Here is a 16,960-nt window from a genome sequence, read left to right on the forward strand (position 1 = left end):
AACAGGACAGTCCAAATATAGAAAGAATTACTCTTTGTGTTTAATAACTTTCGGCTACATTCTTAAAATTATCATGTGAATGTTATGATTAACTGAAAAAGTATTTGGCAGCGTAGGCTTTCGGCAGCATTACAAATTGTTGCAGCTGCAGCCTGCTCTCATTACCTGAAGCATTTTGCATCAGACAAATTTATAGAATTTCGATCTATTATATATAGGTACTATCCTGGATGTTATTCTTTCATCGCTGGAGGCCATTCTTTCCATATTTTGACGATCGTTCGTCCCATACATAAAGTACGAGTACATAAATCAAATGAAACAATCGTCTATGCTAAAAACAAAATTGCTCAAATATTACATTCTTACAATGGCTCATAGAATCTGCTAAAACAAGGAATTTTTAACCCGGAATGATAGTAGGTACATTTAACGTCATATCGTGTAAACGAAGATAATATCACACCACAGTATTATTAAGAATACAACATTTTATACCTGAAAAATCAATATTGGAATACATCATCAGGGAAATATTTAGTTGCATGGTTGTATGTTTTAATACAGCTGGTTATATTATCATCGAACTGTAATTAAAAAAAAAACAAGGCCCTCCGTCCATACTTTGCAGAGTGAAGGCTGAATTATTTACTTTTGACGTTTTGAGGTTATGTTGACGGTTGATTACAGGAAGAATCTGAAATTAATTATTTACATTGTCCCTATGTTAGGGATGTTGTGTAACGAAGATAGAGTTTACTATAATCATTTTACAAGTAACCTAAGAAGCACATTTTGAGTTTTAATTTTCTTACTATGATAATGTATCTCTTATAAGTGGTTCTTAGAATAGCCAAATGCTTTTATAGTTTCATAATTGGGCCACATGCAGATTTTGTTAATAGAATCTAAATTGGAAAATGGCTCATTTTGTGCAGTTTACCCTTTTATCAATATTTGCTGTGGTTGTTAACTGTAAGTATAGCCTCACAAAAGTTATTTGTTATATTTAAATGGTTTTCTGAGTTTTTTTTATAGAAATAAGTTATATTTTACAATATTCTTCAGTTAGTGATTCTTTCTCAGTGCTTTTTACCTAGTAAATCATTCTACCTTAGAACCGACCTGCCTCTCTGAGAGCCAATCGGCATGTACCTGAGAGTCACGAGAGACAACCTGAGACTTAAGAGCCCACTGTTGGAACTTCCTCTTTCCTTGATAATTCCGAGCAAATACTGGGCCTTGGGTAGGGTGGTTGGCTATCAAGTATGTCCAACGGTATTATTAAGCAGGCTACCAATGTAGTCAAGGTCTTAGCCCGAGTGCTCCAGACTCAATGTGAAATTAGGAGTCTCATGGTTGCTATTAGCTATTGAGTTATTTTAAACTATTTAAAATTAAATTTTAATCTAGCTATAATGAAATTTGACAAATGATGTTGTCTAACTCATGGCAATCCTGTGACATTGTTAATCCTTAATGTGGGACAACAATAAACATTCTTGATTCTTGAGTTATTAATTATTTCTTTTGCTATGAAAACGTTCAGAATCAGTAAAGGAGTATTTTTGAGATATTACACTGAAAAAAGGCCTTCATGCTAGAAATGGTTCTAATTTACAATCATTTCTGTAATCTATTACATAGACTTAATTAACATGTTGAAAAGATTAGATACCAGAAAATGCAATATTTGGTATCAATTTACAAAATCGTGACCATGGAAAGGTATGTTCATTCATTTTTTTTTCCTGAAAACTACAATTTTTCCTGAAAACAATAGTGAAGAAAAAATTCGTCGGCAACGAAAATCAAAGGAGTTACGATTTTTTGAAATCCTCTGAAAACTCTGTTTTTGACAGTACCTCTGGCAATTTTACTGAAATGATGACGTTAATCCTGTCAACGATGCCTGCCCGCTGCGCAGTGCTGCGCACTGCTTGCTCTTTTAGAAAAAAAATTAACTCGAGCTTGCAAAAGTCGAATCCCAGATCACGTGATGCCCCTGATCCTTAACCCTCCAAGTGTTGTTCGACAAAATTTTGTCGGTTATTTTCCATCTTTAATGCAATAATGCCCGAAAGGCATCAATATAATACAATGATATACTTTCCCCCCAGTTTATATGCACCTGTGATAATAACACTTGGCTATAAATGCCCAACCCATGAAAAAAAAGTCCATTTTTCATGGTCACGGTATTGTAAATAAATACCCAATATTTTAAAATTAGTCTATTTAATTATGTTGCTATAATTTTTGAATTTTTTAAAAACTTGAGAATAAATATAATGTGTGCATTTATAAAATACCCTGCAGCTACTAAGAAAGTCAATAATATTAACATTTACACTTTGGCTCTACAAAAACTTTTAAGTTTGTATTATAAAACATTTTTGTCATTATTTTGACTAGTACAATGTGCTGTAGAAGTGGGGGGAGAACTTCATGAATCACCCTGTATATATATATATATATATATATGAGTTTTAAGACCATTTCATATCAAAATCATTGTTAGTTATTAAGTTAGCCTACATGTGAAGTTTTCACAATATACTAGAAATTATTTCTACAGATTGTTTGAAGTATTTTGGCAATTATTTGAACCAATATTTTAACAAACTTAATTTGGTTCAAAACTTAATAAACCAATATTGAACACTTCTAGGCTGAAGTAATACTTAAAGTGGGACCAGCTTAGAAGAAGAAAGAAAAGGGTGGTCTTTTAGTCGGTAAGTGTCCAGTACATCCAGAAGTACGGGTGTATGGGTGTCCATTAAGATTTACCCTTTCCTTCCCCCTGTGGACAGGAAAAAAACTATTGAACACTTCGAGTGTTAGCCAAATATTGTGTTTCATTTGTCATGCCCAGTGTGTCATTGAGGCGATACAAGGGCTTGAATGCCCTTAAGAGTTCAAAATATGTAGTGGCCCTTTGTAAATACATCAATTTGTAAAAACATTCAGTCAGTCCTTAGCTATGATTTATTTATTTAAGAAGATTAATATTTAAACTTATAACTTTAATCTTCTTAAAAAGCCATTATTTTATTCATGACAATTCTTGTATTTTTCAGGCTCAATACACAAAAATGTGAAATACTTTGAAACTTTACATGCCTCAGAACTGACGCACAATATCTTGAAACATGGGTTGAAAGAAAGTACACACCCGTTCAATAGAATCCGAGAGGTTTCTTTTAAAACTCTTGGGAGGTAAGTAGATTGGTTTCTTAAAATGTAACATATAACAAGATACTATTAGATATTGAAAGTAAAGTAGATGGTGGTTAACTAATATTTCTGCAACTTTAGACTGTCTGTGTTAATATAGAGAATGAATGCTCTTATTCAGTTGACAGCACTTATGTGAATACATTTTTAATAAGTAATTCAACTCTTTGGGAAAATAACTTAATCAACTGCTTTTACATTGTTAGCTTCTTGTCCTGGTTAGTTGTAAGACATATGTATTATTAGTAAAATAAAATTTGTAAAAACCGTGCGACAATGTAAGGGACAGCCATGCTGATATGGAAAATTGTTACTCACCAATTATGATGGAGAGATTTGGCAGAGGCGTGGTCAATGAGCTGGCGGGAGAAGAACATCAAAACTGAAGAACAAGGAGGAGAGGTGGAAGTGGAGGCCGGGAATTCGAAAAGTGAAGTTCGGGAGTGTTTTGTGTTCGTGTGCGGAAAAATATCTCTAGGCGTAATAAGTGTGATGTGAAATAAAATGTAAGTAATTTTAAGAACTTAGTATATTTTAGGGTTCATTAATCATTTTCAATTCCATATCTATTTAAATGTTCACAATTTCGAAAATATAAATTCATGTAAATGTTTAGCTATTTTAAAGAAAGTTTCTCATGTTAGTCCATGAACTCATTATTATTGCAACACTACAAAATTACTAGTAAATGTTATAATGAATTAAATTCAAAATAAATTGTAATGAATAATTTAATATTAAATATGTCTTCAAAGTATTAAGACATTAAGTTTTGTGCTTAATATGTCGATTGACGCAATCAATTAATCAATTTAATGAAATGTTGTCACAAATAAATGTGTTGGTTCATTTGAGGGTATTTGTACTGCCAATCTAACCTATTATTAAATCCTCTCACAGCAACCCTTGCTCAAAATATGTCACAACCTTAATCTTAAACTAAACCAACCCTACGAAACCTTACATAGTTGTATGGGCAAACATAAGTTTTCCACATATTTTATATGGCTTGGCTTGGCAGATATGCCTTAAACTTGTGTTCTCAAGTGATAAACACTAACATTGTTTGGATGTATGTAATAACGGTGCTGTACTCCTGTACAATAGAAAATAGGTACTTTGGGATTATACCGACCACACCCAGACATGAATCGTTATTCGACATTTTGCTTTTACTGATTACTAGATTAGCGTAGAACAATATTTCGTCAATATAAACAGGAATTGTCTTATCGCAAACCCCTCCCCATCCTCAGACAGAGGTCAAAGTCGAGCGGTCTAGTAGATAACATGATTGCAGAGTCTCGCCGCCCGTTCAGCTGGTGCGTCGCTTTGTTGTACTTCCGTGTTTTACCTCTACATTTCTCCAAACACAAAAATTCAACAACAACAAACATTACCAAACTAAAACTAAACTCTTTATTGAAAAAACACTCAAAACTTGTTTTTATTCTTGATCACATTCCGCCACCCAAAATGCGAGTGCCTCCGGCCATCAGCGCGGGCTTCGACAGCACCTTCGGTGCTGCCCCTCGCTGATGTCGACAAATGAAAAACATTCCTCGAGATAGTACCTATCAGTAAAATATCAAATTCTAGAGGGGCTGATCAGAAATATAAATTGAATTGTAATGGAAAGGCAATTGTGTACAGTGCAAATCATGTGATGCCGCGCGGCCTGCCGTAATCGGGATTCTCGAGAAAGATAAGATAACAGCGACAACAATACCGATCACAATACCTGGAAATGCTTGTAAGTTTGTAATTTTGTAATTAAAGAGTTGTTTTTTTCGTGTTTATCATGTTTATTTCTATAAATTTATATTTTTGTGTTCTTCATACTGGTATGGTCGGTATAATCCCAAAGTACCAGAAAATATTATAATATGAGTAGTGAACTGGCACTAGTCCTCAGAAGTTACAGTTGAAAAAATTCTATCTGACGTACCTAAAATGTCACGTATAATTTTTCTGGTTCATGGAAAATTCCAATTTTTTATGTGCATAGTGAAACCTTTTCAATAAGGAATTTTAACATCCTTTTCCATGTAGGTATAATGTATTTAAAAAAAGTAGGCTAAGTGAAGAATGGAAGTCATCACTTTAAACACAAAAAGTCCTGTTAAAAGATAAAACAGGCAGTTTTATTAAATCTTTTTAATCAAATTGGATAAAATAAATTCACTATATTAGTATCTGATTTAAAAAATAAATTAATATGTATCTTTATTTTACAGAGATACAGTATGATGTACAGTACTTAATTAGGGTGAAATTATAAATTGTAACATGTTCAGTTTGGCCCCCTCCACAATTTGGCACAAACAACTGAGTGGTAGGCTATCTTGTTGTAGTAACGTCAAAGTCAAAGTCAAAAAGTATTTATTTCTTCATCAAAAATTATTTACATTTAGTTTACATGTATTTTCTTAAGTGAATAGAATATACTACAATAACTAGTTACGTTGCTGTAAATCTCTATAAGATAAAACTTAGAAATTAATTCCCAAACTAAGTAAGAACTTGTGTTTTGAGAATGAGTCTTGTACTGTACCGCATTGTTACTTATACTTTATAGCTTAATTACAACAAACTAAAAAGGATATCCATCAAAATAATTAAAATTTCTGTAGAAATAAATATAAAAATATTTAACATTAAAATTATTAATTGATTAAGTTTTTAATAATTTAAAAAGAATATACTACAGATTTGTTTGGTTACATGGGAGAAGACTATGGCAGTTGCAACCCTCCCACCCCCACCCACCACCTAATGACACGTCCCCAATCACTCACACTCACATACACCCAATACACACTACTCGAACACCGCGCGCGTACACACACACACGCACGCACGCACACGCACACGCACACCGCTCACACTGACACACGCTAGCGCACAAAGACAACACATTTGTACTACGTTAGGTCGAAAGTTAAGTTTATAATTGTTTTTTTATCTATAGATTGATGTTATAATTTGTTCAGTTCTGTCCCTTCCAACCTCCAGTAACCATGTATTAATTTTCTTTTTATATGTCGTGCTTGTATAAAAGTTGTTGTGCTGTAGGTCTTCAGGTATATTTCTGTATAAATAGTGGGCTATAATGAACGGATTAGTGGTCGAGTAAGTCCTTGAAAGTCTTGGTACACGTATTCCAACATTGTCCGCATTTCTTGTGTTGTAGTCGTGGTTTATTTCGTCGAAGATTTCGTCAAATCTCTTGTGTATATGCATCAACAATTTCCTAACAAATAACTGTCGTATGTCAAAAACTTTTAAGCTGTCAAAAACGGCATTTGTAGAGTATCGCCTATTTACTCTTAGAGCTGCTTTAACTATTGCCTTTTGTGTAACTAATAACGGTTGTAGAATTGTTTTGTACGCTCCACCATATGCTATCAATCCATTTTCTAAAATAGACTGTACATACGCGCAATAGGTCATTCTAATTTCCTGTAAATTTAAAAAGTGACTAATTTGTCTAAATGCATAAATAAGTTTTCTAAGTTTTTTATTTAAATAATCTATATGTTCTGTCCAGCTTAGCTTGCGATAAAAAAAAACACCCAGATATTTATAACTCGTCACACTTTCAATTTCCTCACAATTACACGTTGTGTTGTCGAAATTTCCACAACTATGCAATTTAATGTTTTGGATTGGTATGTCTCCTCTGTCTCTTAATGATATCGGCAGGAATTTTGTTTTTCGAACATTAAGTGTGAGTAGATTGTGGTCTAGCCATTTTTTAACAGACTCAATATCTTTGGTGGCCTTGCCTCTGACTTCCTCCCAACTCTTACCATCAAAGAATATCGCTGTATCATCGGCAAAGAGATAAAGCTTACCCGTTATATTTATTTTAGCAAGGTTATTCGCGTATATGAGGAATAATGTGGGGCCGAGCGTACTCCCTTGAATGACGCCGTAATCTATGGTGGTTTCCCTACTATTGACGCCATTAATTGTAACAAACTGCTTCCTATTTTCTAAATAAGATTTAAACCAATTTAATGAATTTCCTTTAACGCCAATTAACTCTAATTTACTTAACAGTTTGACCCTATCTACCGAATCAAACGCTTTTGCGAGATCCAGAAACACCAACAGACAACGCCTGTTGCTACTAACAGCCTCGTTGATATCTTTATTCAAACAAAAAAGTGCATCTGCAGTGTTTCTAGATTTTCTGAAACCATACTGCGAGTCTGTTAAAATATTATTGGTATTTAAATACTCAGTTAACTGTTCATTTACTATCTTCTCAATTACCTTAGTGAAAACGCTCAATAATGATATAGGCCTGTAGTTTGATTTGATTGTATATTCATTTGATTTATAAATTGGTACCACTTTAGCAATTTTGAACGCGTTGGGGAATTTTCCAGAGCGGATGCTTTCGTTTATTATATGTAGCAGCGGTTTCCCCAATACACTTAAATTGTCTTTTAAAAAGGAAGCAGATATTCCGTCATAGCCCGGAGCTGAGCCACCACGTAGTTGGTTGACGTGCCGTTGTAAGTCATCCTCCGTGACAGTGTGAAGTGTAAAGGTCGAGTAAGTCGCATAGTCAGTGTCGTCTACTACAGGTGGGCCGCTTGAATCAATCGCATTCGCCAGATTAGAACCGACTTGAGAGAAATATTGATTAAATTCTTCTGCTACCTTTAACTTAATTTCTCCAGATCCTACTGTTTGATTAGTTGTAAAATGTTCCAATGGAAATATATCTTTTTTGTTTTTTCTACCCGCAAGTTCGTTGACAGTTTTCCAAAAGCTTTTTGGATCATACTTTGCTTCGTTGAGTTTTTCTCTATAGTATTGTATTTTAACATTTTTAATAATACTATTCAACCTATTTCTATATCGTAAGTAAACAACTTTTATATTATTGTTAAAGGGTTGCGATTTAACTACCTTACTAAGCTTTTCTCGTCTTCTTATAGATCGTACTATTCCTTCAGTAATCCAGGGTTTTATAGGTCTTAAAAATGCAGGTTTTACTTTCATGGATTTTTTTGATTTTTCTAAACAAACACTTATAGTTCCAAAAAATCTGTTGGTAGCGGTATTCAAATCGGTAGCTTCCGTAACACCTGCCCAATTGCTGTTATTTATCTCTGCGGTTAATTGTTTTTTATCTATATAAGTACTACTGTAAGTATCCTGCTAGCATTGCTTCTATTAAATTTTACTTCTAAAAACACTGCATAATGGTCTGTTATGTCTGTTTCGATCACTCCAGTCTGTACATTTGTGAAATTATCGTGATGTATGAAGACGTGGTCGATGCAGGTTTTACTCTCTCCCACTACTCTTGTTGGTTTGTCAATCCCACACATAAACCCAGCGTCATACAACACATCCAGGTAGCGTTCAGTCTTGTTGTCAGTAAGTATCAAGTTAGCATTAACATCCCCCACTAGTATATACGTCTTGTTATTAATCATGTCCCCATAATAGTTGTTTAGTGCTGTAGTAAAATTGTCAAGGTCACTATCGTGTGTCCTGTACACTGTAAGTAGGTTGCATTGTTTGTTTAGATAAGTAAAGTCCAGACTCATACCGTACACATCACCAAGCTCTAACTCTCTCACAGACACACTCACTCTCTCACTCACATACACCAATACGCCATCATTTTTGTTTTTTACTTTAGTACTTGAATAAACGTAATATCCCTCTAACTGAATCTCCAACCCTGTTCCGCCAAGCCATGTCTCCCCTAAAATTATAAAATCAAACTGTGTTTTAATTTGGTTTAAGTGTATTAATAGTGAATCAAAATTTTTATTGTAGCTTCTAATATTAAGATAAAAAACCTTAAAACTTTGTTCCTCTGAGGAAAACACCAGATCAATATTTTGAAACTTTTCAACAGAATAACAATTTAATTTTCTATACTCTTCAACCTCAAGGTCAAAATTGTTCATTTATGAATAAAAATAATTAAGAAAAAATGGGGGAAATTAAAGAAATGTTTCAATAAACAGAAATATAAAATAAAAGAATCATTTTCAACCCACCCGCCCTGTTCTAGTTCTTATATTATCTATGTACATGTTTTATATTAAACTGAAATGTAAACTTAATTTTAATTTAAAATACATCAATGAAAAATAACTTGTTTTCCTTCATAAAATTGTTAGACATATTGATAGGAGTTTAATAAGAACAAACGAAGTGTCCTATAAAAATAAAATAAAATACAAAGAAATTTAATTTGTGCATATATGTTTATAGGGTATGTTAAATAGAGACGTTACAGTAAATAATCCAATTAGCATGAAATTACGAGTTACTGAATTATTAAATATGCTTGAAACTGGGTTAACCATATTATACACTAGGACTTACGAAATAATCAGATTGTGGCCCTACATATTTATTACTATAATAATTAATATAGGCAATAGTTTCCTATCAGTGATAATAAACATTATTTAGTAAGTTATAACTTTATAATGTTAGGTAACTATTATATGATTACATACAATAAGAATTACAGTACACTTAATAAACAATGGGCAAGATTAAATACACAGTTCCTTTATTAGTAATCAAATCATACTAAGAATGCAAAGCATAATATTGTGCAAACATCTCCTATTACACTAATAATGATGGAAATAAAATAAGTGTAACCTTTTAAACTAATTTTTATAAAGATTATAACATTAGCTTAGTTTAACATAAACACCATTGTAGAGTAAATAAAACTGATGTACTAAAAATCCTATTTTAACTAGATATGTAAATTATTAGTAGCATCCTATCCTTATACAGGTTTTGTGTTCTTTTCAAATTTTGGATAACTGCTACTTGTATTTTGTATATATTCAATCAATAATGTATTCTATTTTTAGCTGACAGTATTGTTACCACTCTTAATAATAATTTTTTATAGTAAACATGTTTTAGTAAATAACGTTCCAACAATAGTAAAAAAAACACACTAACTATGGTTTAACCTTTATTTTTAAAATTTCCTCTTAGATTTGTTTTTCTGTCACAAAAAAATTAGGGTTTTAATTAGTAATTACACTCTGAACCGTAACACTGGTTTTGCTGTGTATTCAAAATAGTTTGTTTTATATACGTTAACATATATAAGTATAAAAAACCATTTTTCAACCTTTCGTGACCCCCTTCAAAGGTTTCAAAAAATAGTTACACATTTATATCTATATACATTTTAAGTTAGGTGACGTTTGAAATTTAAAAATGTTGATATTGATTTTTATAATTGGTTACTATTAAAATTTACTCCAGTATCTTCTAAACATATCTTACTTTTTAACTCTAGTTGAGCTGGGTGATGCGTCCATATGGCGCCTTAAGGTGTCGTGTTCGAGCCACCATACGCCGGTGAGGTGTCATCTGGTGCCGTGTTGTCCTCAGATGTAGTTGTTCGTGGTCCCGCAGCTACCATGTTGGCACCCTCGCAGTCCTGCACTCTCACAGCTTGCGAGTCTGCTGTCTTGCGTACCAGAATCTTGCCGTCACTCACCCAGGCGTAGGCGAGCTTCTTCTCTTTGACCAGGGTCTTCGCGTGTCCTAGAAGTTGTCTGTTGTGTGCCGTGAGGTGTTCATTGACGTACACAGGGGCTTGCTTGAGTGTCGGGGACAGGTCCGTAGTCTCGATCTTCTTCCTCTTGGCTGCGGACAACCACACGGCTCTGGTGTATCTTGACACAAACTGTATTACTATGCCTGGAGCCAAAACGTTCTTAGTGGGTCTCGACAACCGGTGTGCTATAGAGATGTCCTCATTTGCATGATTCACACCCAGGGCCTGGGCGACCATTCTCACTACATTGTAGATATCCTCATTACGAGAGTAAGGGATTCCTCTGAATTCTATGTTTCGGTTTCTCGAATACTGCTGAATTTCGTTAATTTCATTTTGCATGCTGCCAACCTTCTTGTCTAATAGGGCGTTTTTATTGTATAATTCTTTACATTTAACTTTCAGGTCTGCATTTTCTTTTTCAAGCGTAGTTAATTTTGTTTGTACTCCATCTAGCGTAGTGCTGATATTTTTGAGTGTAATTTCAAGTGCAACGAAACTCTCTTTATTTTCTTTGCTGTTTTTAAGCATTTCTTGTTGTATAGATTTCAGAATACTCATAGCTGCTGTATCCTCCAGACCGGGGCGTGTAACCGCTGGCACCTCCGGCTTGCAGTCCTCACACCTCCACTCCTCAATCTGCTTCTCTGTCATACCCTCCAACTTAGCCACCGTTCTGACACGACAACACGCCACATGAAACTCCTTTGCACATTTCTCGCACTTAATAACTTCTTTGCGATTTGATATTAACTGTTTACACTTACCACAAGCCATAGATTACGCCTTTCAAAAAAATAAATGCGAACAAATAAAATATGTCTGACACACCTCCACGCTAGTCAGTAATACACTTGTTATGAAGAAACAATAAACTTGTTAAAATTATTACTTGTAAAAAAATATTACTTGTAAAATTGTTATAATATCACTTTACATGCAGTTGCATACTATTCATCAGGAAAGAACGGGCAGGTAGGTTGAGCAAACCTTATCAAGCGGAGCGGCTTATCATACGACCTTCCGACTCAGTGGCCTGATAAATACGTTATAAGTTACTGTACTGTATGGCACCAGGAACGGAATTTGATCTCTATTCTTTGGTTTACCTAAGGCTTACAACAAATTAGAATTGTTTTGTAATGTACGTCATTGTGTATATTTTTACTTAGGAACTTTCGCCTGATCCTAACCCCGAAAAAAGGAGTGGTACACTCCAAGTTTGAAGCTGTTACTGTAGACGCTGATGGTCAGGAAACCCCAGTGGGCATTGGTGAGTGATCTATATGTGCGAAGTTTTTAATTACTCATTTAGTTTTGACAGAATAGGGTTTAAGAATATAGATTATAACAAAAACTCAAAATTCTTTATTTGAAGATTTTTCTGAACATTTGCCATCATTCAGTGAAACAAAAAATCAGTAACACTACGTTTCGAGATCTGCAATCTGATCTCTTCTTCAGGAAAATAACTAACCTAATACATAATTACAAACTAGGTTAAAATAAACAATCATACCAAAGCATTGTGGCATGCCTAAGTCAGGAATCACAACCACCATGTTGTGTGTCAACTTCACTAACTCTAAAACATGCACTTAATAATAAAAAAACTAAACGCAACACTAATCAAACTGTGGCGATCGGAGGCAATTGGCTTTCGACCCATATGTAAGATGTATTGTATCAGAATTTCATTTAGAAAAGATTGTGGGTTTTTAGAAGATAATCTTATATAAATTTGTATAACTTGTTTTTTAATTTGTGAAAACAGATACAAAAAGAGAACCACACTTTAATTCTTTTCCTTTTAGAGAAAGTGAACTCATTCTTTATCCAAGTTATACCAGTTTGATTGGTCCAACTAAAAATTAAAAATTAAATGGAGCAAACAGGATAAATTCAATTTTTAAATATTCAACAATGTTTCTGAAACATTTTTATACAAATTCTCCCCCAAGCTGAATTATGAACTACATCAAAGATTGAGAAAGAGGTAATTGGTTAAGGGTTCCTGGATTCACAGCAATGTTGGGTTTAGTTACTATCAAAGCACTGAGTATTTTTTCCGTTTTTAGGAGTTTTTGACATGACATGTTAAGGGTTCCTGGATTCACAGCAATGTTGGGTTTAGTTACTATCAAAGCACTGAGTATTTTTTCCGTTTTTAGGAGTTTTTGACATGACATGTTATTTAAAGTTTAATAAGTAGAGTGAACAATTAACAATATTTACCAACTTCTCAAATAATGTTAATTTGTCAAATAATTACATCATATTATCACTATCACACTATTATATATGAATAAAAATCGAGAAACATCTTGTAAAATATCAATGTAACCATTCCCGAAATCCTGTCCGATACAAAGCATGTGGCGTCCAAGTAGTTTGAGTAATGTCTACAAGATTGCACCACCAACTGGACAGCTATCTTCTAGACATTTCTAACATAATAGATTACCAAGTAACACAGTATAAAGTAAAGTAAATACTGTATGTCTTATTTTACCAGGCGAAGTTAGGGCTAAGAAGCCGTCTCTAACACTTAACCTGGGGACCGACAGCTTACAGGTGACTTCCGAACCGCCAACAATGGCCGGGCAGGCGGACTGCTTGCAAGGACAGGATCGCTCAGCGGTCACCCATCCAAGCAGCAGCCACGCTCGACGTTGCTTGATCAGGTTATCTTGCGATAACCGTTGTACCCGCTACACTATGCCATTTTCAACAACAATATAACAGCTGTACAACAAAAATAAACCGCTGATATTTTGAAGACAAATGTACTCAGGCGTGGCGGTTGTTCACATAACTAGAATTGCACAATATATCTCGGGCGTGGTGGTACCATAACATTTAAAATCTACATAATGAAGCTACATATAGCATTTTGAGCTTAAATGAAGGTTATTAACTCAACAAATGTCAGATAAAAAAAAAAATTTGTGGGAAATATTTTCCTTTATATTTGCATTTCTGATGCACCTCAAATAGTTGTTTAATAAATACTAGAAAATATATCTTTAATGCATAGATTATGTTTTCATTTATGTGTTTAATGGTAGTAATGTTGAGAGAGAGAGAATCTTCTTTATGAAATGAAATGAAAATATCTTTATTCCTTATACAACATTACAATAATAGTAGGAATATACTCGACCTACTTAAACATATATTGAGCTACATTAAATGTAAACATCAACTGTACATGAATAGCGTCAATATCTATAAAAATGTAAAACTAAAACTTTATAATCTAGTTAAATGTTGAACGTTTCAGACCATGAAGACTTCTACGACGGCCGTGTGTTCGGGGAGTCTTGGTCAGATGCCAGTGTCCACATGAAGGATGGAGTGTTAACAGCTACAATCCAGCTGGCTGATGAAACCTATCATATTGAGGTGGGTTTGGTTTGGTGTTGTCATTACTGAGCTAAACTTTAAAATGGTACATGACAACTTCAGAGTTCTTACAAACCTCAAGATCTTGGGTATGAAACAGTATTAAAATTTAAAGGTTTATGAAAATAAATGCTTAAACTTAAGGTATGCTGTAAACTATCCCGTAGTTGGAATTTTTTCTAACAAATATCAAACCATTCTGTGATATTTAAAATGTATTTATTACCAACCAATATTAAATTATTGACTTAAATTCATTTATATTATTTTGTTTGGTTAACATGTAGTAAATTTGAAAGGAAAGTTGTAGAGTCTGTAAAAATGCAATTATTATAATTTATAATATTTTCCCACCGTTTGTTGTCTGATTTTATTTAGTAAATTATTTATGTTCATTATCGTTCATGTTGAACACAAAAAGTGTATTCTTCAGTCAAAGTAAGAGTATTTATTTCTGTTCCTAATGTTTTTCCTGATTCTGAAAATCTGCCTTAAAACTAGCCATCACATTAAGGTTGGAAAGGCAAATTGTGCGTAGTCTTATTTCTCTTTTGTTGTGTAAATTATTTTATTTATTGCCATTTTCAACACAGAACCATTGAATGCAAGTCTATAAGAATTGTAAGTTTCATTAAGTGATAGTAATATATATATATAAAAAAAAACAAAGTCATTCAATTATAAGAAATGTTGGATTTCTGTGGTTCAAAATCATAATGTCGGGAGCATTCTGGGCATCTCCTACATCCTTCACCTTGTAAAGTACTGTGTAAAACCACTAAGGGGCATTGTGGAATGTTTGGCAGCCATCGTGGAGACACCTCTCTCACCTGGACAATCAGTCGATGGTGACGTACAAGGCTTCCGACGTACAGTTCAGCTGGGACCACCCTGATCACCCACACCAGCCTTGTGCCTACGTTAAGGAAAAAACAGGTGTGTTGCAAGTGTTTAGATTCTCCGTTTTCAAGTCAATAAAACTCCTTTACTGCAAACTATGTGAGGTGTAAGAATGTCTGAAATTTAAAGTAGAATATGAATTTTTTTATCTGATTTGAGTTGAAAATCATTATTTGGTGTTACGATTATTTGAGTGTATCTGAATAAAGTGAAACAAAAACAATACCAAATATGAAATTAAATATTTACAAAAAATATCGAGACAGTCTGATTAATCTGGGATGAGGAAGATAACAGACTCTTGCCTTTGTTATTTATAGTTTTATCACAGTGATTGAGTAGATAGCGAGAGAGACTAGAAACAATTAGTCTTTTTGTCTGGCCGCCTTATCAGGTATCAGGTAACTTGTTTTACTGCTCAAATGTCAATGCTATATCTTTACATATATATCTTTACAACTCTTATATTGAGTGTTTTTTTTTTTTTTTTTTTTTTTTTTTTTTTTTTTTAATATTTATGTCTTTGGTCGTGAAATTCAATCTTGAAGATATTTATTATGAAATTATTTTCAGAACAGTGTTTGTGGTAGTTAATGAAGTATCTTTTTATGACAGATGATGAGGAAGAAGAGGAGAAGGGTGCGGGAGGGGAGGAGGATACGGCGAAGGGCAAGGAGCGGTGGAAACGACAGGCTGACCAGTATGAATACACCCCCACCAAGACTCGGTGTCCACTGCTCTTGGTGGCAGATTACCGTTTCTACCAAGAGATGGGTGGCAGCAACACCAAAACTACCATTAACTATCTGGTATACAAATTTCCACCTCCTCATATCTTTTCTATATTTCATTTACTGCAATTTAAAGTAAATAAGATATGTGAACAATTCCTGTTAGACTATTTGTTCAAAGGTATCTCTGAAACTGATATGGCTGCACTATTACATCCATCTTTTATGAATAATTAACTTTTATTTGCTATCTTTTATTTAACAGAGAACCATATCATAATTATGGTAAATGTTTAAACTATGGTTGATACGCTCTGAACATATAAAAAACCTGGTTCAAAACTAGAAATATCTATGTAGTAAAGGGTTAACTTTGAAATTTGTGTAATCAAAAGTGATTTCTGTGCAACCAATTTCAATTTAGTTGATAAGTGTAAAATGTATTTTGGGACATGCTGCTATTCAGTATTTTAAGTACTGTCACTCACAGTATTACTAATCACTGTAGCTACAAATATTACAATTTTATTGAAATCCACTTATTTAAACATTTTTTTTAGTGTGGGGCCTAACCCACTTATTCCAGGGCCTTCATCAAAATCTTCATTAAAAGCTTAAAATAAACAAAAAAACTAAAATTCTCTAATAAACTAATTATTTATAAAACAAGAATAAAAGGTTTTTTACTACTATTATGCTGATATTTGTTTTTTGAGTAAGTCCATCTGTAGTAAACTCAGGATCATTATCTGTGTCATCTTGGAATAAATCATCACTTCACTGTCGCTTGAAAATCCAAGTAACTCCTAGCACATGATTGTCTTCAATACTATCACGATTCATTGTATTTACTCACAAAACAATCGTTTTAAACTAAAGTAATAGCAAACAAAACAATAACAATGCAGACAACAAACTAGAAAAAACAATATGAGAACGGCAAGAAACGGCCGCCCGGCCATCGCAACACGACAGCGAGTTTGTAAACAAACCATTTTTTACCGATATTCCAGGTGACTGCCAACGACAGTTCATAGATCATAATCCATAGAGTAAGAAATAAAAACAAGGAAATAGCGAATGACTATCAATGCCGAAGTCTAAATAG

At 33.6% G+C, this 16,960-nt stretch overlaps 1 protein-coding gene across 2 annotated transcripts in view; it reads left to right on the forward strand.

The window, feature by feature from the left end:
• The first annotated feature begins 633 nt into the window (after positions 1 to 633).
• Positions 634 to 16,960, forward strand: part of LOC124361784 (ADAM 17-like protease) — a 42,961-nt gene continuing 26,634 nt past the window's right edge. For both annotated transcript variants that reach the window (XM_046815756.1, XM_046815757.1), the window contains exons 1-6: positions 634 to 975; positions 3,081 to 3,219; positions 11,989 to 12,089; positions 14,100 to 14,221; positions 15,028 to 15,157; positions 15,737 to 15,930. In XM_046815756.1, the coding sequence (XP_046671712.1) occupies positions 921 to 975; positions 3,081 to 3,219; positions 11,989 to 12,089; positions 14,100 to 14,221; positions 15,028 to 15,157; positions 15,737 to 15,930 (741 nt within the window). In that variant the 5' untranslated portion in view covers positions 634 to 920. The remainder of the gene's footprint in view (positions 976 to 3,080; positions 3,220 to 11,988; positions 12,090 to 14,099; positions 14,222 to 15,027; positions 15,158 to 15,736; positions 15,931 to 16,960) is intronic.

This window comes from Homalodisca vitripennis, chromosome 5 (assembly GCF_021130785.1).
Source record: "Homalodisca vitripennis isolate AUS2020 chromosome 5, UT_GWSS_2.1, whole genome shotgun sequence".
In the NCBI taxonomy this organism is placed as follows: domain Eukaryota; kingdom Metazoa; phylum Arthropoda; class Insecta; order Hemiptera; family Cicadellidae; genus Homalodisca; species Homalodisca vitripennis.